Source organism: Perca flavescens, chromosome 23 (assembly GCF_004354835.1).
Source record: "Perca flavescens isolate YP-PL-M2 chromosome 23, PFLA_1.0, whole genome shotgun sequence".
NCBI lineage: Eukaryota > Metazoa > Chordata > Actinopteri > Perciformes > Percidae > Perca > Perca flavescens.
In genome coordinates, this window is record NC_041353.1 from 22,124,772 (window position 1) to 22,148,819 (window position 24,048).

General features: G+C 40.9%; 2 protein-coding genes and 1 pseudogene across 2 annotated transcripts in view; 1 reads left to right on the forward strand and 2 right to left on the reverse strand.

Moving 5' to 3' along the window:
• Window positions 1-1,412: 1,412 nt before the first annotated feature.
• LOC114550537 (uncharacterized) lies at window positions 1,413-12,295 on the forward strand (annotated as a pseudogene).
• A 1,732-nt stretch (window positions 12,296-14,027) lies between these two features.
• LOC114550538 (glioma pathogenesis-related protein 1-like) lies at window positions 14,028-17,918 on the reverse strand. Its single transcript, XM_028571347.1, is given in 6 exon segments — window positions 14,028-14,544; window positions 16,037-16,070; window positions 16,317-16,332; window positions 16,553-16,590; window positions 16,592-16,681; window positions 17,757-17,918. Coding segments are annotated over 6 exon segments (495 nt in total). The 3' UTR covers window positions 14,028-14,389.
• Window positions 17,919-22,705: 4,787 nt separating this feature from the next.
• Window positions 22,706-24,048, reverse strand: part of LOC114549845 (NXPE family member 3) — a 70,271-nt gene continuing 68,928 nt past the window's right edge. Inside the window, exon 7 of the mRNA XM_028570131.1 lies at window positions 22,706-23,974. Within this exon, the coding sequence (XP_028425932.1) occupies window positions 23,433-23,974 (542 nt within the window). The 3' untranslated portion in view covers window positions 22,706-23,432. The remainder of the gene's footprint in view (window positions 23,975-24,048) is intronic.

A 24,048-nucleotide genomic window follows, 5' to 3' on the forward strand; every position in this document is an offset into this window, starting at 1 on the left:
ATAATAGTGCCTATTCTAAAACCAGGGAAAGACCCATCAGATCCATCTAGTTATAGACCTATTGCCTTAACGTCACATTTATGTAAAATCATGGAAAGAATGGTTACTGAGAGGTTAACATATTTCCTAGAAAGTAAAGCTCTTTTTTCTCCATATCAAAGTGGGTTCCATAAAGGTTGAAATACAATGGATTCAGTGTTGTGCTTGGAATCAGAAATTAGGAAAGCACAGACCTATAAGGAAGTAGTGATTGCTGTATTCTTTGATGTGGAAAAGGCATATGATGTGCTCTGGAAAGAAGCTTATTAAGTTGAAATCCTTGGGAATTGGTGGTAGAGCATATAATTGGGTTTTAAATTTTTTATGTGAGAGAAAAATACAAGTTAGAGTAGGTGCAGAATACTCCAATGTTTGAGGTGGAGAATGGTACCCCACAAGGAAGGGTTTGTAGTCCATTGCTTTTCAACATTATGATAAACAATATATTTTGTCATGTTGATCAAGGTGTGGGAAGGTCTTTGTATGCGGACGATGGGGCTTTGTGGATAAGAGGCCGCAATGTGGCATTTGTAAATAAAAAGGAACTGAAAAATAAGTCAGAACTTCTTCCAGTATGGCGCGTAGTCCAGAATTATGTTAAAAAAGCATTTTAATGGTCAACGCTTTTGGGGACACCAGCCGGCAAGGTACATCACTGTATTATAAAGATTCTAAGAAAAATTGATTTGGTAAAGAGGATTTTTTTTATTTTTTATCTCCTGCATTTATCTCTCGTTCACACTCCAGTCCAGTTGGTAGCGGTAATGTACCTTTTAAGTTGGTTTGCCAACCGCCAATAAACCATAAAGGAGAAGAAGAAGTCGGTTTCCTCCAACAACAATGGCGTCCGCATCCTCCACTATTGTCCTCCCGTCCTCCACGACAGTCTACGACGGGAGACGGCGTGAGTGAAGCACAAGCGGGAAAAAATCCAAAACACTTAAAGCCTAGGTATGTAATGGATGCTGCCGAGTTAGACGCCATTATTTTACAATTAGCTACCCATTCACTGTAAAGCGGATCTGAATTTTCTCGTCTAATTGGCCTGTTTATCGCTACATCAGTCATTTGCAATGCACGCATGAAATAACGTTAGCTTTAAGCTAACAAGTGAGCTGTCGTGTGTTGCAAACATTTGCTGCTTCTTTTATTTAAATTTTAAAACTTTACCCTCTTTGGCTTCGTTTTGAGTTCAGGAACGTAACATTTTAGATTAACGTTATGTTATTAGTATTATTTTTAGTGTAAACGTTTCCAGAACTGTAACTTGTGAGGTTGAGGTTGGTGAGAATGCTCCTCGCTTTGTGTCCTATCACTTGGATGATTTACCATCAGTGACTTTTAATAGACTCGATGTCTCTTGTCTGGTTAGTATGATTGATTGCCTAAGTGTGGAGTTGGCCTCCATGAAAAATACTGTGAGTAAGCAGTCGACTGAATGTGAGAACCTTCGTGGAATAACTACAGACATTAGCAAACGACTGAGTGTGATTGAGCAACCCAGTGCCAGCAAGGGGAATGCTGCCACAACCATGGCCTGTGAGGAGGCTCAGCTCCATGGACCAAGTCACAGGGAGCCTGCACCCGGACCCTCGGCGTTGCCCGTCATTGAGTACACAGCTGGCGGGGGGATTGAGGTGGTGATGTCCCCTGCATGGAGCTGTGTATTAAAGTATGGCAAGCGCAAGCAACGATGTGGAAAACGATCTGCTGCTGCAGTACAGAACAAGACCAGTATGAATCCTCCCAGAGAGAAGAAGACCTATGGAATAGTTGGAACTGGTGCAGTGGAGAACATACATGCAGTGACAACCAAGCTGGGGAGTGTGTTTGTGACAAAGCTTGCTCCTGACCTAGACTCAGAGACTCTGGCTAGTTATTTAAAAGAACAACTTTCCAGAGATGTGACTTGTCAGAGGATTGACACTAAGTATACTCGCTATAGCTCTTTCAAAGTTACAGCTGAAGTAGCAGAGATGTATGCGCAGCAGCTGTGGCCAGAAGGGACCTATGTAAGGCGCTTCTATCGCAAGCCTAGGGCTGCGGTAGGGGCTGGTATTAAAGCACCACTTGACACAGAGATGAGTGCGCCTGAGCCAAGGGTGTCCCATGCATGTTTAAAAAAAAAAGAGAAACTGCTATGAGAGTTGTGTCTTATAACTCCCGTGGTCTGCAGCTTGGCCAGGATGCTGGAGCGAGAGCCCAACACACTGTTATTGACAAGCTCTTTGAGAATGCTGATGTGGTGTGTTTGCAAGAAACTTTTTTTAGTTATCCAAGATCTGAATAAACTTAACATTGTGCATAATGATTTTCATGGGGCAGGGGAATCCACGACAGACTTAAATACCAGAATTCTGTGTGGCAGGATCCCAGGTGGTGTGGCCATATTCTGGCACTAGAAACTTGACCCTTTGTTCACTGTGATCAGGTTAGATGTGGACTGGTGCATAGGAATTAAGGTGGTGCATAATAAGAATGTTTTTATAATCTTAAATGTATACACTCCCTATGAATGTCACAAAAATGAAAATGAGTACTTGAATAAGCTTTCTTCTATAGGGTCTTACATAAGGGAAGGTGAATATACATCCATATTTGTCTTGGGGGATCTGAATACTGATATATCAGATACCAATTCACTTTTTGGTCAACACTTGACACAATTCTGCAAAGATTACAAGGTTATTTTGTCCACTAAGGAGTTACTGCCAGCTGATAGCTATACACATGTGAGTGAAGCTTGGCATACTACATCCTGGTTGGACCATTGTATGTCTACAGCTGATGCACATGATTGTATAAAGGAGGCTGAGATCCTATATGGTCTGGCCACAGCAGACCATATTCCTGTCTCTATGTCCATAAATATTAAGGGTCTACCTGAGCTTTTTTGTAGTGACAGCCATAAACCAGGTGAGATACTGGACTGGACAAGGCTCAAAGAAGATGACCTGCAATATTACAAGTTGTGCACTTGAGAAATATTGAGTTACCTGTTGATGCAATTATGTGTGTGGATAGCAGCTGTAAGAATGGTCACAATAGTGACCTATGTGCAATGTATGATAGAATTGTGAACTGTTTAGTTGATGGAAGTGAACCACTAAGAAGTAAAGTGGTGAAACAACATATTGTAAGACCAGGGTGGAATGACTATGTCCATGATGTTCATATGGAGGCAAGAGATTCATTTAGAAGATGGGTCTTATCAGGCAAACCTAGGCATGGCCCAGTCTGTGAGCATAAGGTACGGTCTAATGCTAGGTTCAAATATGCTGTGCGTTTTATAAAAAGAAATGAGCAGACTATGAGGGTAAACTCTATGGCGAGAAAGTTACAAACTAATAATGTTTGAGTTCTGGAAGGAGGAGAAAGTGGTTAACAACAGCAAAATGCCACTGCCTTCTAGTATTGATGGCATTACTGAACCAGAAAACATTGCAGAGCTATGGAGGAGACACTATGAGAACATTTTTAACTGTGTGAATAGTGATGTGTTTAACATAGGAGAGATACCTCACAGTGATGGTGTAGTCATCAGGCCGGAGGAAGTATGTTATGCTATTGACAAACTTAAAATGAACAAAGCCTGTGGGCGGGATAGAATAACAGCAGAACATCTGAAATACGCTGGTCAAAGTATTTCAGTTTTACTTGCTCTATGCTTTTCTGGGTTAATGAAGCATGGCATACTTCCTGGATCCATGTTATCTGTCTTGCTAGTACCTGTAGTTAAAAATAAGACAACTGCAAGTATACTATCTAAGGTGCTAGAGGGGATCCTTATGGATAGGCTTGCAGAATACATAGCGTCAACAGACAATCAGTTTGGTTTTAAGAACAAGCATGGAACTGATCTGTGTATTTATGCACTTAAAGAAATTGTCCATAGGTACAGATCACGCAATAGCACAGTCGTCATGTGTTTCCTGGATGCGTCAAAGGCTTTTGATCGTATCGATCATGGGAAACTGTTTGGTAAACTATATGAGTGTGGTGTCCCCTCTTACTTAATCAGGATACTGCAGTTCTGGTACTCTCACCAAACAATGCAAGTCAGGTGGGGGATGAGTTTGTCAGCCCCCTTCTGTGTCTCCAATGGAGTGCGGCAGGGTGGAATTCTGTCTCCGCTGCTATTCAATCTGTACATGGATGATTTATATAGGGAGTTAAAGGGCTGTAGAACTGGCTGCTAAGTGGGGGATAGTCTCTATCACTTGGGAGGTGAACCACTTGGGGGATAGTCTTTCTCATTGGCAGGTGAACCACTAGAGGTTGTAAAGAAAGTTAAATATCTGGGACATGTGATAAGAGATGACCTTTGTGACGGTGATGATGTGCAGCGTCAGTGTGGAAAACCTTATGGGCAGGCAAATATTCTGGCATGCAAATTCCACATGTGCACGCCTGATGTTAAAATCTCACTCTTCAAAACCTATTGCACTCCACTGTATACTGCCCACCTGTGGTGTAATTTTAGTGAGCCCAAAAAAAAAACTTACAAGTGCCAAGTGGCTTACAATGATGCACTGAGAATTGTGCTTAAAATTCCTAGGTGGAGTAGTGCCAGTGAAATGTTTGTGTCTAACAATGTGCCCACTTTTAACGTTGTTTTAAGAAATTGTATGTATAGATTCATGTGCAGACTGACAGGGTCTAAGAATATGATCATTGTGTCCATAGTTGATGTTTCTAAGAGTGACACAAGGTACACATCTTGCTTTTGGAAACATTGGACTCAAAGCCTGTATATGTTTTATAAATGATGCCTCATCGGCATCATTCTTAAATGTTTTGTATTGTTTATATTTATATATATATGTGTGTGTGTGTGTGTGTGTGTGTGTATATATGTATGTATGTGTGTGTGTATGTATGTATGTATGTATGTATGTATGTATATATATATATATATATATATATATATATATATATATATATATATATATATACAGTTTGCTTAAAAATCATACAATGTGATTTTTCTGGATTTTTGTTTTAGATTCTGTCACTCACAGTTGAAGAGTACCTATGATAAAAAAGACAGACTTCTACATGCTTTGTAAGTGGGGAAAACCTGAAAAATCGGCAGTGTATCAAATACTTGTTCTCCCCACTGTGTGTAGATTTAGTTTCTGAAGGTGTTTTCTTTGTTTTTGTTTTTTGTTGCTTTTAGAAACGTGTGATGCTTGGTAAAGGCAATACCAACGCAACAGCGGAGCTGATGCAGAGTTCTGATTATTAGGTTGTTTTGTTTCCCTGTTCATACTGTTTTTCGCTTCCAGGAGGTGCGGATATTACAGGATGACATGGCGTGTGACATCATCAAAATCGGGACCCTGGTGAGGAACAGGGAGCGGTTTGTGAAGCGACGACAGCGGCTGATTGGCCCCAAGGGCTCCACTCTAAAAGTGAGTCCCACAACAATGTCCAGCTTTCATCCATCACATCTCATACCTGCTGGGAAGCAGCACTTATCTCGGAGATACTACTTTTTTTTTTTTCATCGATGGTGATTGTTAAAATGTTTGACTCCTACCTCAAGTAACTTACTCTCATAACAAGGCTCATGGCAGTGAAAATGCAGTTTAATGCAGGATTTAGTTAATAGCAAGCATCCATGGAACCAATAACAGACTTGGAATAAATGAAACTCCGTGGTGCTTTTAACTGTCAACACTGGTTGACAGTTGGCACAGTGGACATGCCAAAGAAGGGTTTGATTCTTAAAAACCTTTTGCATTGGCTCACTGCTCAAACATATTTACAAATAGATGTCTCTTGTGATTAGAACCAGATGATCAGTTACTCTGACATACTGTACGTTGAGAATTTTGACTGGGGGGTGGTATTAGGTTGAATACCATACTCTAAAACTCTTAAAGCGCCCATATTATGCTCATTTTCAGGTTCATAACTGTATTTTAAGGTTGTACCAGAATAGGTTTACATGGTTTCATTTTCAAAAAACACCATATTTTTGTTGTACTGCACAGCTCTCTCTCACTGCTGCAGATCCTCTTTTCACCTGGTTTCTGTTTTAGCTACAGAGTGAGACCTCTTTTCTTCTTCTTCTTCTGTACTATCTTTGATTGCACTCGCACATGCTCAGTAGCTCAGATGTAGAACATGTCAGCTAGCTTACTCTAGAGACAGTAAAAGAGAGCCTGTTTCTCCAACTTTGGTCAGTTACAAGGCAGGATTAGCTGGGAGACTTCTAAATGAGGGCACACATGTAAGTAGTTCTTTTGTAGATTATGGTGAACTTGTGTGTGTTGTAGCAGTGCTTTGCTATTGAGAACGACGTAGCATGCTAGCGTTAGCATTAGCATTAGCATTAGCATGCTAACGCTAACGCTACGAGCTAACGGTTGCGGTTAGCCAGCTCATTTCGGACTGTGACGTCACAGTCCGAGCCGATTTTGAACAGCTCACTAGGAGACTGAAGGCAGGACACATTCAGAAACCAGATCTCACTCAAAACAGCATGGATGGATTTTTTTCAAAGTTTGTATGTGTGTGGAAGCACCAGAGACACAAAAGAACACCCCAAATCCCAGAAAAAGTGTTTTTTTCATAATATGGGCACTTTAAATTGTAAACCTGTGTAATATGAGGAGGGTAAAGTCTGAGTGTTGTGTTGCTTACCGAGTATGCTCACTGGACTTGGTCTGTGTCCATGGTTGCAGTTGGAGATAAATGTCACTAAGTGGCAGCTTTGATTCTAACAAGCCACATGTGTGTTTGTGTCGTTCTTACTGTTACCAGATTTGTTCTTTTAAAGTCATGAGTTACATGCTTTACGTTGCTTTCCTGTCCCTTTTCTCCAGGCATTGGAGTTGTTGACCAACTGCTACGTGATGGTGCAGGGCAACACGGTGTCGGCCCTGGGGCCCTTCAACGGTCTGAAGGAGGTGAGAACTTCACAGAGCCTCTGTCTGTTCACAGGAGTCTACTGTTAAATATCAACGGTGGAGAAACTGACAACTGTGACACAACAGCTAATAGAAAATGTCTTGGCACTTTTGGCCGTGCTGAGCCGAAAACATGTCTTGCTGATTTGCATTTCCTTTACCAGTTGTGTCGTGCTGAGCTCCAATCGCGCTGGTCCCTCTGCAAAGTACGTCCAAGGCTTGTACGTCCAAAGCTTGTCCATCAAAGCGGGTTTGCCGCACACCACCGCAACCTGCTTTGACGGGCGAGCTTTGGACGTACTTTCTATCTTAAGAGAGGCGGGCGGGTATGTAAGCCTGTCACGATAGTCAATAGATAATCAATTAATCGCATGATGAATAAAAATGAGCTCGATAATTTTTCCGGCCGCAATAATTTCCATTTGCATGCTTGATTGTTTTCCTCTGCCGCCACGGTATCAGAAATAGGGGCAGACACACAACAGGGTTTCCGCTATGTACACCGCGCACCGCCGCTCCTTCAGCTGTTTATGAAAAGTCATAGTCGTAATTACACGACTCTGCAGAGCCGTGTGCTCTACTGAACTCAAGTGAACCGTCATCCGCTCTCTCACCCCTTTAGGGTGAGCAACTGGAACAGTGACAGGATGTCATCACTCGCAAAGTCATGGCAACCAAATAAACAACACACACAAGTACACTCAATCTTAGGCAAAGTGACAAACAGCGACGAAAGCCGCGACATGAAATCCGCACTCACGTGGGTCCTTTGAAATATGACAGCTAGCGATACAGTTTATTGGAAAATAGCGTTGTGGACACTGAATTTGATGAATTGACTGTTTATCAGACCCCAGATGAGACAGGAAGCTAATGTTAGCGAACACTGCAGTGACGGTCCCTCTGACTCCCGTTGCAGAAGAACGCTGTATTCCTCCAACACGCTGTATTAACTTTACTGTTTTAACGTTACTGTTTTAAAACCGTTTTCAAGGTTAGTAGTAGTATCATTATATTAGATGAAAATGGTCTAAGAACGACAATATTATCGTTTATCGCAATAATTTCTGGGACAATTTATCGTCCAGCAACATTTTTTATCATGACAGGCCTACGGGTACGTGAATGTTAGTGTTAGGGTTAGGGGGATGGAATAACATTTCATAATATTGATTTGAGTTTTAAGTATCTATTTCTTATTTATTTAAGTATTACATTCTTCTCTGTAATTATCAAATTAGAATATAATTTTACACAAAGAAAGAAAATGTAGAAGCATTTTTTCAATGTCTTTTTATTTATTTATTTATATTGTTCAGGTACACAAAGTGGTGATGGACACAATGAAGAACATTCATCCCATCTACAACATCAAGGTACGTTCAAACTGCTGACAGAAACGTGGCTGTTTAGGCAGCCTTCTGCCATGCCACAGCTCAAAAACAATAGTACTGGATAGATTGAAATGTTTGGACCGACTGCAATCATGCCCAATGAAGATGCTTTCCATCCTTGTTCTTGATCTCCTGACTGAAATGATTCTCTCTGGGTTTGTACGCCAAGGCTGGCACAACCTGGAGCTGAGGGCATGAAAGAGCCACAGATGCTCTGCAGCAGTCATTCAGTTCATAGACTACCTAAGTGTAATGGTAAAAAGATTTTTTATGTATCCTAATCTAATAACTTGTTTAATACAAGTAATAGCCAGAGTTTTTCATGTGGGATTTCTATACTTGGGAACAGAGTGAACACCGTTCAAACAGCTGAGCTGCTGAGATGAGAGCCTTTCTGCAGACACGCTGTTTCGCTCTATGCTAAGATGTTGCTCGTCTTTATTAGATGCCATCACAAGCTCAAGGTTTTCCCATACACTTCTGGCCTACATCTAACCACTTCACATGTGTGGATTCATCTTCATCTCTTTATTCAATGGCAAAAACCAAAGTTGTTTTCTGCAGTGAACTTTCATCATGACTTGAGATGTAATAACCATTCGTTGCATACATGCAACGCTTCTCATCGTGTTCCTAGCATGAAATACTAAAAGCTAAGCTGAGCTAATGTCACTAGCATTCCCAGCATTTCCTGTGGTTCTTCCACAATAAATGCCTACAGCTGCCTTCAAATTAAAATACAGCTTTTTATGAAATGCATTCAGGAAGTGATGTTAGTATCAACTGTAGCTTTGTCTGTAGCTTATTGCAGCAAATGATTAGTGCAGAAATCAAAGAATTAGGGCTCTTGCTGTGTCAACACAATGGTCAATACTGATAAATGACCATTTACATTGTACCACACCTGAATGAATGGGTGGAAACTATATAAATGTATACACTGGTAATAGAAACATTTTAGTGCAGACAGGATGTATGACATGACCATACATCACCAAAATATCAAATTGTTGTTACGTTTAAACCAACCACCGCCCCCATTCCATATTTTATGGCGACTGGAACCATCACACTGATGATGCAGAGCTGGGCACGCTTCCTGCCCAAGTTCTGCCACAAGAACCTGGCCAAGCGCAGGGAGCCCAAGAAGAAGAGTGTGAAGAAGGAGTACACACCGTTCCCTCCAGCACAGCCGGAGAGCACGGTCAGACATTTGCTTATAAACTCATTTATTTTATTTTCATTTATCTTGTCTATGGAGAACACCGTAACATTAGTTTACTTTGCTGAAGATAACATGTACCATTTTGCATGTAGGCACACTTGCTCATACATCATTGTTTTATATTATAATTAGGGTTGGGTATCGTTTGGGGGGGGAGGTGGGGGGAGCACTTTTTATTTTACTACATCTCTTTACATAAATATTTTTTCCTACTACTATGGGCAAACCGTTAACATAGAAACGATCAGATGTACACTACCGGTCAAAGGTTTGGGGTCACTTAGAAATTTCCATTCCAGACAGAACACCAGCTGAGATCAGTTGCATTGTTTTTTTTAATCAGGGCAGCAGTTTTCAGATTACACTGTGTGCTTACGTAATTCCAAAAGGGTTCTCTACTGTTGTAGAAAGAAGTGACTGAAGAAACGCTTAAATCCATGCTTTTTGGTCTAAATGTCATACCCAAATTAAAAGTACAGGTACAGCTCCCATATACTTTGACACTCTGGGGTGTGCCTGATATCATTGTAAGGGAAACGCTCAAGTTTTTCTTAAAAGTGTCAGGGTTATTCTAGGCCTTACTGACACAGAGTTACAGATGCTAGAATGGAGGTTTTTAATTTCCGTCCAAGTCATACATCTATACAATGAATAGAATACACTGCTGTAAACACATCTGACAGGTGACAGACAACAGAACAAATCCAGAAGCCAAAACACTCAAAAATGGATTTTATAGGATTCTGTTGCTTCGAATGTCCGATTTAGAGCACCAGAGAGAAGCGCAGAAGGCATTTAATTGGCAACAATAGCCGCGTTGCTATTTGGTAGGGCTGCTCGATTATGGAAAGAATCATAATCGCAATTATTTTGGTCAATATTGAAATCACGATTATTTTCACAATTACTCATTGAATTTTGGAAAGACGTTATTTTCACTGTTTTGTTTATCAGTGAAACTGTTAAACAAATCAACAGTGAAAACACCTCAATGGTGTTTTAAGCCCCCAACGTCTCCTTCCAGGCAGCGCTGCGACCGTTGACTTCAAGGCACCTAACCCTAACCTTAACCATAACCATTGCGTCATCGACTTCAAGGTGGCGCTGTGACCGTTGACTTCAAGGCACCTAACCCTAACCATAAGGCAGCGCTGCCTGGAAGGAGACGTTGGGGGCTTAAAACACTGACAAACGAAATTTCCCTCTAAAACTTTTCCCGTTTTGAGCTTTTTTTTTCTCCATTCAAAACACAGGACAAAATGAGAGTTGACTTGCAAAATGTAATTTGCAAAATAATCGTTTTTCTCGATTACTCTGTTTTTGGGATTGTTAAGAGCAGAAATCATAATCATGATTGAAAATCAATTAATTGCACAGCCCTACTATTTGGTCCCATAGATATCGTTTAGGCACCGGTGCCATATTAGCACCGGGTTTCAGTACCCAACCCTAATTATAATAAAACTAGGCTAAAGGCAGCTATTTTAAAGGTCTTTCTGATAAATAATGTTAATGTAAACTAACAACAGAAACAGGATTGTTTCTCCTTTGTGGGACCCTGTTATTGAGACTAATATGCACATTGAGACTTCTTTAGAATGAGATGTATTTTATTTTGATTCTCTGTGGATTATCTTTGTAGGTTGACAAGGAGCTGGCCACAGGAGAATTCTTCCTGCGTGAAAAAAGAGAAGATGGAAGAGATCAAAGTGAGTACTGAGTGGATTAATCTCTTGCTGGGCTGCTGTGCCTGTTCACATGAGTAATATTACTGTAATAAAGTCCAGCTGTTTTAAAAGCATCTGTCCTTCTATTGCTTCAATACAGTTCCATTGAAAGGCAGCTAGATTAGCATGAGAGTCTCTTTAAAATTCTGCAGAAACTCACCCTAAAATAGTTAAGAGTTGCATCATATTCTAAGAACTGACAATTATGTGACTCATTGTTCCTCTTTCTCAGGTGAAACAAGCGGAGGCACTGACCAAGAAGCAGGAAGAGCGGAACAAAGCTTTCATTCCTCCTAAAGAAAAGCCTTTAATGAAGAAAACCACAAAAGGTAGAAATAAGGGAAACAATCTTTACCTGAGAACAAAGCAAATGTGTCTATACCTGTTCACTGTAAAAGTCCAGCTAACCTCTGTCCCGCCCTTGTTGGCCTTATTTCTGTCACAGCTCCTACAGAAGGCAAGCTGGACATCGAAGCCATCAAGGAGAAAGTGAAAAAAGCCAAAACCAAGAAACTGGGGGCTCCACCAGTGAACCCAGGTCCCCCCAACAGCAGCACCACTGGCAAAAAGAAAAAGAGCAAAACAAAAAACAAAGGCTAACCACAGACTTAGACCGTCATAGTTGTAATGTGTACTCCATGATATGGTATTTGTTGGACAGTCCTATTGGACAGATTAAGGACTCTGTCAGGAAGATGGGACACCAGACATACAGTGTGTGCTTGGATCAAAAATGAATTCCATCACAAACTCATGGATGCTTTTATTGAACTTTCTTTTTGTGAGTATTTCCTGTTCATAATACCTAGTACAATCTTCTGTCTGGAGACCAATTCTCAGTCAGTATGGTCAGTATTTATACATTTCAAAAGATATTGTTCTGTCCTTAAGGCTAATGCGTGTCCAGGAGGAGGCCGACCCAGTCTGATGGAAATGTCAAATTAAAGGAAGATTTTTAACAACCTGGGGCCTGTTTCACCAAACCAAGATAAGGGATTAAGCCGGGATTTCCAGGTTATCCTGGATGAATTTAGCCTTGACTCGGTTTCACGAAAGCAGAGGCACATAAATCACCATCGAGATTTATTCTGTGCAGCTAGCCTGGTCCTGACCAGGCTAACAGCCAGGATTTATTTAATCCTGGAACCTTTTCTGTTCACTCGGCAGTGGGTTTACCCTTTTGTTATCAGCCTGGATTAAAATACAACCGGTGCATATTGCTGTTCATTTATTATTTAAAGTTGTGACCATTATTTTTTTTTTATAATTATAAATTTGTCATTGTTACTGTTATATTGCTGTATGAAGACTGCTGTTCATATTGTTGTTAGAAGTTTGATGAATATATTATGGCAGTTGTTGAGATAATTAGAAAAGGCTAATAACATTTCAAATGAGTTTTAAATGAAGTCTGTTACTAAGGGCAATACATACAATGCTGTACATTTCTATAGTTCCCCAATGCACCTTTAAATTATTTTAGTTTATAATTTCTTTTTTTATTCTTTAACAATAAGGATCATGTTTGTTCTGCTTCCATGTGCATTGTATTTGGCATTCTAAGCACACAATTTGTGTTGTCCAGTAAACTGGGACTATAATTTGGGAGGATTGTACAATTTTAAGAACATATCCTAACTGTACAATCCTCCCAAATTACAGACTTAGTTCACTGGACCAGTAACCATCTAGTGATGTAGGCTACTGTACATTCATGTAACAACAGGGAGCGGACACGTTAATGGTTTTTGACCTTATATTTTGCCTGGGGAGAAATAACCGATGAATATACTCTGTTCCATTCATGTTTATAGTGTGCATGGAATTTATCACTTTATTATCTTTATAGTTTCTAGATTTTACAGTGCAATTTCTTCAGTGTTTTTATTTTCTATGTCCATATATACCAGGGAGCAAGGCATATAATATGTAGAGAAGGAAACTCGTCCTCTATAAAAAATAAAAAAAAACGCGACAAAAGCATAACAGATAATAGCGGACCGACTAAATGATAGTCTAAAAATATACATTTATGAACTACTGCTCTTAAATGAAACTTGTCATTTGCAAAAACGAACACCTGTACACTTTGCATTAAGTCGCTCCTCCTCAGCCTGGCTTGGCCTTTGTGAAACGCACCAAGCCAGGATGCACAGATTAGACTAGGTCAAGCCTCGCTTTATCAGTTATCCTGGATTTATATATTCTGCTTTTGTGAAACAGGCCCCTGGATCTTATATCTGTAGGTTTGCATTAATTCTTTTTGATCATGGAAACAAACTTAATATAGAGGTGAAGTATGGGTGGCTTGACTTAACAATATCTCTAGATACAGGTTTATAGCAAAGTCCACACTCGTTGGTGGTCAGATTTAAAGACCAGTCTATCTAAAGCACTTCTTTGGAAGTAATAATAAAGTTCAGTGTTGGATATTCTATTTTTACCTCCAAAGAGGTTATGTTTTCGGTTGGGTTTGTCCATTTTTTGGTTTGTCTGTCAACACGATTGTGAAAGCACTACTGACCCGATTTTCACCAAACTCAGTGGAAGGGTGTATCACTGGCAAGTAAGACCCCATTATATTTTGGAGCGGATCCAAATCACAGAGTGGGAACACAAAATATTTGTCACTTTAATTAACATCACAAAATAGGTGCTGCATTCATGTGGTGTCGGCATAATGAGTTCCCGACTGGAGAAATTCACAATGCATTGTGAGATGGGGCATGCCTTGGCGGAGGTCGGTGCTCTCGGAGTGCCGTTCTCGGAGAATCAATTGGTTTATTTTTTTAACTTCTTTCAGTTTATCAAGGACATGTTATTGCCTCATAAAGTTGATATGGTGAACATGTTAGCTAACGGCTGACTATTTACTTGTTTGTATCACTAGTCTGTTAGCTGGAAATATCTGTCTCTTTTTGCCCACCTAGTTGCTAACTCGATTAGACCTCTGACCTTTATGTGCAGATCTTTCAGTACTTAAAAGCTGCCTGTAGACAAAAAAAAAATGAAAGGTTAAATAAAACTTGCATCTTCATCGTAGCACTTCCTGAGTAAGTCTGTGTTCTTAAGGTCACCACAGGTGGTCTATTCGTAGCAGAAGACATCGGGATAAAAGTGGTGGATTGCATACGCTGTGATGAAGGTGAAGATGAGGGCAGTGGGCCGGACAATTAGAATTGTCGCATAGTTGGAGCCACTGGTGGCCAGAGCAGGGTCCCAGTCTGGGGTCCAGTTGTAACCTGAAAACATGAAGTCAAACGGAGTGCTTTCAGTATTTATACCTAGCACAGCTTAACCCTTGTGTTGTCTTCCCGTCAACCTTGAAAAACCTTGACGCCTTTTTTCACAGTTTGTTTTTGCTTTTTCAACGTTTTAAATTGTAAAATCTTTCTTCTACACATTTTCAGCGCTTATTTCTATGTCCCATATTTCTGATATAAAACAAAAATTGAAAACGGGTCAATTTGACCCAAAGTCAACACAAGGGTTAAACTGATATATCATGTGGAATGTGTAACACACTTTTTCACTAACACCATGTTCGAACCACAACTACTTTTTAAGCAAAGTTGGATTGTATCCGTGCTTTAAACTTTATTTGTTGGCTTATATACTGTACTGTACCATTTTCATTCATTTCATAGGTTTTTGTAAAGTGGCTTGTTAAATTCTCTGTCACTAGCAAAGCTTATAGCATGATGAAGCTCTTGATTTTTGTCTTGGCTTCCTTAAGTTTGTAGTTATAAACCGGTGTTAAGCAGCTTGCCCCTTGATGTTCATACGGTCGCCTTCTGTTCACATTCCCCCTGCACAAGGAACCACCATCAAAGTGTCATTACCAGTATTGTAGTTAGCAACTGTCCATTCTGAAGTCATTTTGTACTGAACCTACCCCCTCTTATATTGTTTTTCTTAAAATGTTCAAATAGAAATACGCAGGAATATCTGTCACATTGTTTGCTTTAAGATATGGAGATCTAAAGTAATAAGGCTGGCAATATTCTATGTTTTGTTGTTGACAAATCCCCAAAACAACAATGTGTTATTCCACTTTCTCATTTCCCTACCTTGTCTGTGGCTCTCAGCCCCGAGCACATTAGTTCATACTTAAAACCCAAATATATATATATATATATATATATATATATATATATATATATATATATATAATAATAATAATATTTCCTGTAACAGCTGGTCACTAGCCTGGTTGACACCAGACCCTTCTCAGCTGTAACTGAGAGTGGGTCAGGGAAAGCTTCATTGACAATTCATTTCCAGAGGGGCGTCACCAACGGATGCCACTCAAATGCCTCTGGGCACATTGGATAGTCCTTCAACCAATCAGAGCAATGATCCGGGTGACGCTTTTCACATCCACTAAAAAAAAATATGTGATTTTGTTTTTTGGTGTGGTCCCTCCAAACCCTACTGTCTCCTTGCAGGTGTTGCATATTGCAAACTTGTTATCTTCTGCACACGCGCTGAAGAATTCCCAAACAGCTGACATGTTGCAGGTTCATTCACGACGTTCCCGACATGTGGGAGAATAGCGCGGACACGCGCTTCACACCGCGAGCGGGTACGCGCCACACACGGCGGAAAAGTTTAGAGAAAGGAAAAAGAGACTGTGCTGTGTGCGTGTGTCTTTGAGAATTGTAACTCGTATAACTTATGGTGTATGTTAATTGTAGCGTTGACCGGCATGAAATCGGCATATGTCACACTGACCTGCAGTTCGCTGAGCACGTGAAGCACGGCTTCGGTAGCCGTCATGTTGAATGTAAACAAAAAGCTGCTCGCCGTCGCTGCGCTATCCTCGTCACGTAAAGCCCGCCTCAGCGGTTGTGATTGGTGTAAAGCCCGCCTCAGCGGTTGTGATTGGTGTAAAGCCCGCCTCAGCAGTTGTGATTGGTGCCTCAATTTTGTGAACATTGGGAATGAATGGGCTCTTCGCCAGACTGACTTGCAGAGCAAATCTCAAATTTGCCGGAAGTTCGTCAGGGTTTACCCAGGCTAGCTGGTCACTGCAGATTTTAGCAAATGTTACTCAAACAGGAATACATAGTGCGTTTGTTGAGACCTATTTTCAGCTGTGGATTAATACAAATCCAGTGCTTTAGTGAGTGGGATTGAGTGAAAATGAACTGCAGTGTTTGTTCCCAGTTCAATGGTGCGGCTCATTTTTCTGTTTGTAATGGTTTTTGGACAAAGGAGCTCTATGGCACCTAGGAATAATATGTATACTTGTTTTCTCCAAAAGAGGAGAAGGTAGGGTGCACACAGCACCATGACATCTTTGAGGTAGGTGTTGTGTTCAAACACACAGTGCCTTGCCCATGCTCTTGCAGTAATGGCCAAGCCGTCATCCCATGTCTGAATGAACAGAGGTAAAGAATATCAAGCAGCAGTTCGCTACAATGACTTTTTCTTCTTAGATTACGTTTTAAAGAGCTGGTTTATCCAAAAACTTTTATAAAATCTCACTTCTTCCTTGTATTTGTCCAGTTTTTTTTTTCAATACAGTATTGTGTTGTATTGTTATTATGTTTGAGTTTTCATTGTATATATCTGATGCAATAGAACAATAAATACAAGTTCACAAAAAACAATTCTCCAATATAATGGCGGTAAATGGAATTCGTAGGGAAAGAAAGTTGAACAGCAGTGTGTTAACAAAAAATAATTCACCTCCATTATGGCCTTGTCTGTCACAATAGCTCTCGGAGCCTTTTTATATTTTCTCTGTATTGTGCCATTAAGGCCCCCTGGTATTTTGTTCTCAGGATTGTCCACAATTTAAATAAATAAAGAATACATTAAGCTAGTAGCCTATTAGCTCAGACACTAACGGGACAATAAATTCATACAGTTTAGTCAAAAGATGTGTACCATTGATTCCTGTGCCACAACTGTCTAAAAATCCAGCTGCTTTTTTGGAGTAGTTTATACCCAACAGGAGGGTTGAATTAAACTTAATGTTGCAATACAACTAAGCTAAGATAGCTCCCCCTATTTCAGAGTCTCTGGCTCTACGTTTCCTCTGCATTTGTAAGATGTTTCCTATTAGTCTAGTATGTGGTAAATTCATGTGGGAATGTTCATAAATTGAACCTTAGGCAAAAGATTTGGGATTTACTTCATCCCCCATAGTATACATTAACATGTATTTCCTTCAACCTGCAGTCTCGAGCACTACTGTACCATTTTTAAACCAACAGAGGACTGACAAAATAACCACGTCATGATAAACAATTTTTCTTTTACTCCGAGCATGACAACAATGTAACTTCAGTTTTAGACCCGTGCCCATTAGACTGTTGAGATGTTTTTGTCGACCCGTTGTGTTTGTGTAGTCACTTTACCACTGCACTTCTGTCATTTGTTAGTGATAGTGAGAGAGAGAGAGAGAGAGAGTGAGGAGAAAAAAAAAAGTGTGCATCATGCCTACCATGTACAGCATGTCACTTGCAGACGGACTGACAGATGACCGGGCCTCGTTGTGTTCCCTCACACATTCATCAATGAACTTCCCATCAGTGATTTCTGGCAGTGAGACTGAACACACTCCCGAGTCCAGGACAGTCAGTAACAACATAACCACAATCCCCATGCTTCAAAGAATATATTAAGTCTATGCCCAGCAAAGGTGCAGTTCTAACCTTTTTTTTTTTTTTTTTTTGAGCTCAGTATAATTCTATATATTAAGTATGCTTTTTTGCCACAATTGTATTTCCTTGTGTATGTTTTTAGAGATGGCAATGTCGCTCTGATGTTAAGGAAATACTCATTTAACATACATTAATAATAATAATAATAATAATTTATACTTTGTAATTTCCCTTGTGGAATTAATAATGTTTTCACTCCGTTATTCACATTACACACAGGCCTGAACTACACACAGTTGCTCAGTACCTATACATGCACTAATGGAGAGATGTCAGTGAGGGGGCTGCAGCTGTTGATGGACAGGCGCCCCGAGCAGTTGGGGGTTCGGTGCCTTGCTCAAGAGCACCTTGGCAGTCCCCAGGAGGTGAACTGGCGCTTTTCCAGCTTCCATTCCACCCCCATACTTTTGGTTCCCAACCCTACTCCCTGCAGACTGAGCTACTACCACCCCCAAGAAGGTTTGGGAGACATTGACGAATTACACAGGCACATTTAATCAACACTCAATTAAGGAGACAATTAAGCAGGCAGTACAGTTTAACCACAGTGTGTTATTGTGCAGTGCCGTCTCAACTCTCTGAAGTTCCTGTCTTCCTGAAGGAATATTTAAACTCATGCTGGAGGTGTTACATTTAGCTGAACCTTTAAGGGAAACAAATGTATTGCAGATGCTTAAAACACAGATGCTAAAGCCTAGTTCAGCCTCTCTCTCTTTCTCTCTCTCTCTCTCTCTCTCTCTCTCTCTGGGAAGTATGCTAAAGTGTGGCTGGCCCACCGACCTCCAAAAGGAGACAGTCCTGAGACAAAACATTCTGTTATCATACAGCTGCCTAGATTCCCTGAATCTGTAGAGAGACTAACATAATTATACATGAACAGTTTTGGTTATTAGAGACTGAATGTTCTCATCCCCTGACCTGTGACCAATGAATGACCGGATGTTGTCTAAGCTTTTCCCTTTGTGTCATCATACCACAACATGGTGTTTCTGGAAATTTCACCACACTTGTACTTAAGTATTTTATCTCAAGTATTGTGGACCGTAGATTTAGATTTTTTTCACACTACTTTTTTCCGCTGAATGGAATGCAACAATTTGTTGGACTTGTTGTTTTACAAGACAATTTGGCAGCCGTCTTAACATCATTTGCAATTCATTTACATTTTTTTGCAGCTGTAAGTTGCTTTTTTATTTCCTTGTTGCATTGCATTGTGGGTCAGTGGCACACAGCACACTCAGAATCAAGCATTTTTGTAAGCAGAATACTGACTGTTGTGAGTATGCTTAGCCTTGCCACTTTTCCAGTGTGAACATACTACTGTAAATAGTTACACATGCTTGGAATTGGTGTGTAGTATTGAATTGACACATTGCGTAGTTTTGTTGCATTCCGTAATCAACCAAATGTGGGTCTTACACTGTCATGGTAACAGTTTCTTCAGTCTAGCCACACAACATAACATCCAGTCATTACTGTTTTCTTTTAAATCCTCAGCTTGAGCAAGATTTCATTTTAATTTGAAATCCAAAGCAAATGGTGAAGAACTGTCTTTTTAAAAGTGACAAGGGGTCTCATTTATAAACGTGGCGTATGCACAAAACGGGGCTGAAAATGTGCGTACGCCATTTCCCACACAAAGGTTGTGATTTATAAAAAAAAAAAAAAAAACTTGACGGGACAATGCGCGGTCCTCCACGCAAACTCTGAAACATGCGTACGCACATTTTGGAGACAAAATAGGAATTGGGGACGCAGATGGTGAGGTGGTGACTGCAGAAAGTAAATGGGAATAAGATTACTCTTAATATTTTCTAGTATTGATGCCTCACGCACATTCTTTCACTCCATATCATCCACATTACCATGAAGATGAAATCCAGCAGTATTATTTGCGCTTGTACTGAGTGATAACTGTTCCATAAACACCTTGTAAAATCCAACTCAAATCTTCAATAAAAATGTGTTCTTAATATTTAATCGGCGCTGTCTTGCCGTCACATTGTCCGCTACAGAGCACAGGAGGAGGAGATGGCCCGACTGCGTGGAATATAGGATAGCATCAAATACCCTAGCATTAGATAATGGCAGAACACAGTGTAAATAACTAAATGTCTTTAAAACATATATATATATATATACAATTTGCATATATATCTTATTGTTGCGTGCTGTGGTTTATTTGCATGTGTTGTCTTATTGTTGTGTGCTGTGGTTTATTTGCATGTGTTTTATTGTTGCGTGCTGTGGTTTATTTGCATGTGTTGTCTTATTGTTGCGTGCTGTGGCCTCTCAGGGCCACCGTATACATGTGAATATTTGCCACTCATTGGTTGATGTACATGCTACCCATTTAGCAGCGTTCTGTACCTAATAGTCATGTTTTTCCTTCCCATATTCCACAGCGCCTGTTCAGGCGTTCAGACTAAACCTACTGTGACAAAGAATGATCCTACTGTCTCGACCGGGGCATCTGCTGCGCCAACTGTTAACCGTAAGGCAGTCAAACTGTTGGTGGCACAACTGGAGCACCACCAACTGCTGGTTCTGGTAAGATAACTATACCTACTCAGGCACCAACTCCCGCTAAACCAATTCCTGTGGTCACCACGCCTACTAACACCATGATGCCTGCTACATCGGACAAGCCAACCCCCACCCAAACACAAGCATCCACTGTCACAAACAACCAAGCACATCCCACTACCATCTATTGGTGCCTTCCCCTAGAGCAACTCCTGCTGCTACTACCCTCAGCCAACCAAAGACCACACCCCCAGCTGCAACAGCTGAAAAAGCTACAACAGCTGACAGCAGCGGTGGTTCAGCGGTATCCTTCAACAATGCCGCGCTGCAGACACCTGGCACCCCCAAAACCTCTGGGACTCAAGCACCTGTCACACAGACTGGTGGGGACAACCACAATTGTGATCTTGACAGATGCCCCTACAGCTGGGCCAACTTTCACTCACACCGCCATCACCACAAGCCAAGACAGCAATGGAGGTAAGTTCCCCTGTTGTCTCGCTTTGCCAGACCTTCCTCCACAGCGCTACGGAGGAGGGTCTGACCAATCCACACAGCATTCCTGGATGGGAGAAAAACGTGCTCTGGTTTATTGGCTCATTTCTTTAAACCAATCCAATCGCCATGGGTGAGCACCGGACAGAGCCATGGTGCAGCTGCAAAATAGCCAGTCATTTTTTCTATCGTCATTACATAATCAACTTATGCAATAAACACATTGCGAAAGGCTGCGCCATTCAAAGTTTTTGTCGCTTTTTGACAATTTTTTTCGAATGTTTTTCCGAGGTATTTGTCGCTTTGTCTGCATGTCAAACGTTGAAAGAAGCAACAAATACTTGCTAACTCTGCTAACTGCTAAAGTTGCATTTGTCCACCTTTACAGTGGAGAAATGCAACTTTTTTTCAATCCAAAATCAACACCATTCATAGGCGCCTATGACACCATTTACAAAAACTTGACCACCCCCCCTGCTCCTTCAACCAGCAGACCTGCGTGATTATTTAACAATCTGCTCAGTTACCGGGATTTTCACGCACAACCATTTCTGGGGTTTACAAAGAATGGTCTGAAAAAGGAAAAACATGCAGTATGCTGCAGTCCTGGGGGGCGAAAATGCCTTGTTGATGCTAGAGGTCAGAAGAGAATGGGCCGACTGATTCCAGCTGATAGAAGATCAACTTTGACTCAAATAACCACTCGTTACAACCGAGGTATGCAGCAAAGCATTTGTGAAGCCACAACACGCACAACCTTGAGGCGGATGGGCTACACCAGCAGAAGACCCCACCGGGTACCACTCATCTCCACTAAAAATAGGAAAATGAGGCTACAATTTGCACAAGCTCACCAAACTTGGACAGTTGAAGACTGGAAAAATGTTGCCTGGTCTGATGAGTCTTGATTTCTGTAGTTGTTTCTACTACTATGGCCTAACAATTAACATAGAAACAATCTGACATACATTTAAATGCCCTCTGTAAATAGACAGTATTAAATGCTGGCGCTGGTAGGGGCAGTAAATAACAGCTTGACCTACTTTCACTTAACTACAGTGCCGTAAAGTATAGACTCAATCACATATCCGTGATCTGCTTAACGACAGGAAAGTGGAACGTTTGCCTTTAACAGAGCAACAGTAATAACCTAATATACCATTACTAAGTTTAAACTACATTATCGGTTATATTAGCACTGAATAACGCATTCAATAAACAGAAACATAACTTTGCACATTAACAGATGCGCAGTATTAGCTCACACATTAAATAGCACCCTCGTGAATTAGCCTACTGTTGCTAACGTACATAAATCCTACATAACATCGTCATCAGACTTACTTATTCATGCATGCACACAGTAATATCCACAAAGTTAGTCAAATGAGGGGATAAAGGAAAGTGTGATAGCGTTCCACGTTACCGCTTTTTTCTCTCTCGCTCGAGACAGCTGTGTCCAAGCCGAGGCGCAGAGCATGGTTACCGCATGCTGATACGTTACTAGTCCAGGTAGAGTGAGCTACTATACTGACAGGGAGAGAGAGAGAGACTATCACTACAAATAAGTTGCACGCAGCTTGTTGCTAGTTTAAGACCGATGCAGTTGTCAATGACACATGCCTTTGGTGTGGGAGACCTGGGTTACATTCCAGAAAACACTCTGGCCAATCAGAGCAGACTGGGCTTTTTCGGGAGAGGGGCTTAAAGAGACGGATTCATTAGATTTAACTTTATTGTCATGTTTATGCGCTCATACAGAGGGTGAATACAGGTGCCATTGCCATTGGCAGTATGAGAAAAAGTAGAAACACAAACTACAAGTATTATCCTGAAAATACTATATACTGTAATAGTTGCCCTTTAAGGGTATCTGCATTTTGTTGAGTGGTGTAGTGTACGTGATACGCAGGTATACACCATATAGGAAAGGTCGAGAATGTCCATATACCCACTTACAATAGCACAAGGATACGTAATGTTTTGGACATAAATTTACCCTGTATGTGTTGCGAGTCACCTAGGAAAAACAACGTTGCCTGTCGGTCATTCTCTGTGCAAACATAAACTGAACTAATGTAAATCACTGAAGTAGATATGAAACAAAAGCCAACTCAAACTACACATTATTTTCGTAAGCCTGCTGCTAAAGTTACTGCAGCCGACTGTTAGGTTACAGAAAACACACAATGTAATTAAAATTAAGTACACTTCACATTAAGTTCAAACAACCATTATATATACATACTTTAAATAAAAAATACTCCCCACTTCAAATTTTATGGGGCTGGATTGGACAGGTGGATTTTACAGTTGGATTTTACTTATATTTCCCAGGTTTTGCAGATACAAAATAAAGAAAATTGCAACAAAAGATAAGATGTAAACTCAGCGTGTGCTTGAATCACCACTTCTCTTCCCCAACAAACACACATCTAGCCGCCCATTTGAGGACACGTGTAGGACAAAAGAACGTTAATCATATTCCCAACAATGGGAGGTGGTGGATGGACGTTGTGCGGCAGGTGGTGGGCAAGGACCATCTCCCAGGCATCGATCAGATGAACGTTCAGTCCTTTGAACATGGTTCTGAGCACCTTATAACACTGCAGCGAGTGCCAGTCATTGTAAATTAGCGTCACGTCTCTGGGGGTCCCGGTCCGGATGATGACCACCGTCCCTGGAGCCCTGTCCAGCAGCCGCACCACCGCCCTGTGGATGCTCTTCAGCCGCCGGATGTAGATCTGCATCGGGTAAGTGGCAAAGTGAGCCCAGATGCCAAAAACTACAACAGTGTCAGTGCCTCCGATTAAGTCATCTATTTCATTGGCGATGTAACGAAGCATGTTGGTTAGGACAGGAGGACTCTGGATAGGAGGAGCGTGGAAGCGGAATTTCACCAAGATGTTGTTTGCATAGTCCAAGGCCATGAAAGGTCCAGCTAGCCTCTGGCTGTGCAGGTCAAACTCCTTAAGACCTAAAAGTATTACAGAGCGAACAGATTCAGCTGCAGTGTGAACAAAATCAAACTGTTGCCATAAATCTCTGTGG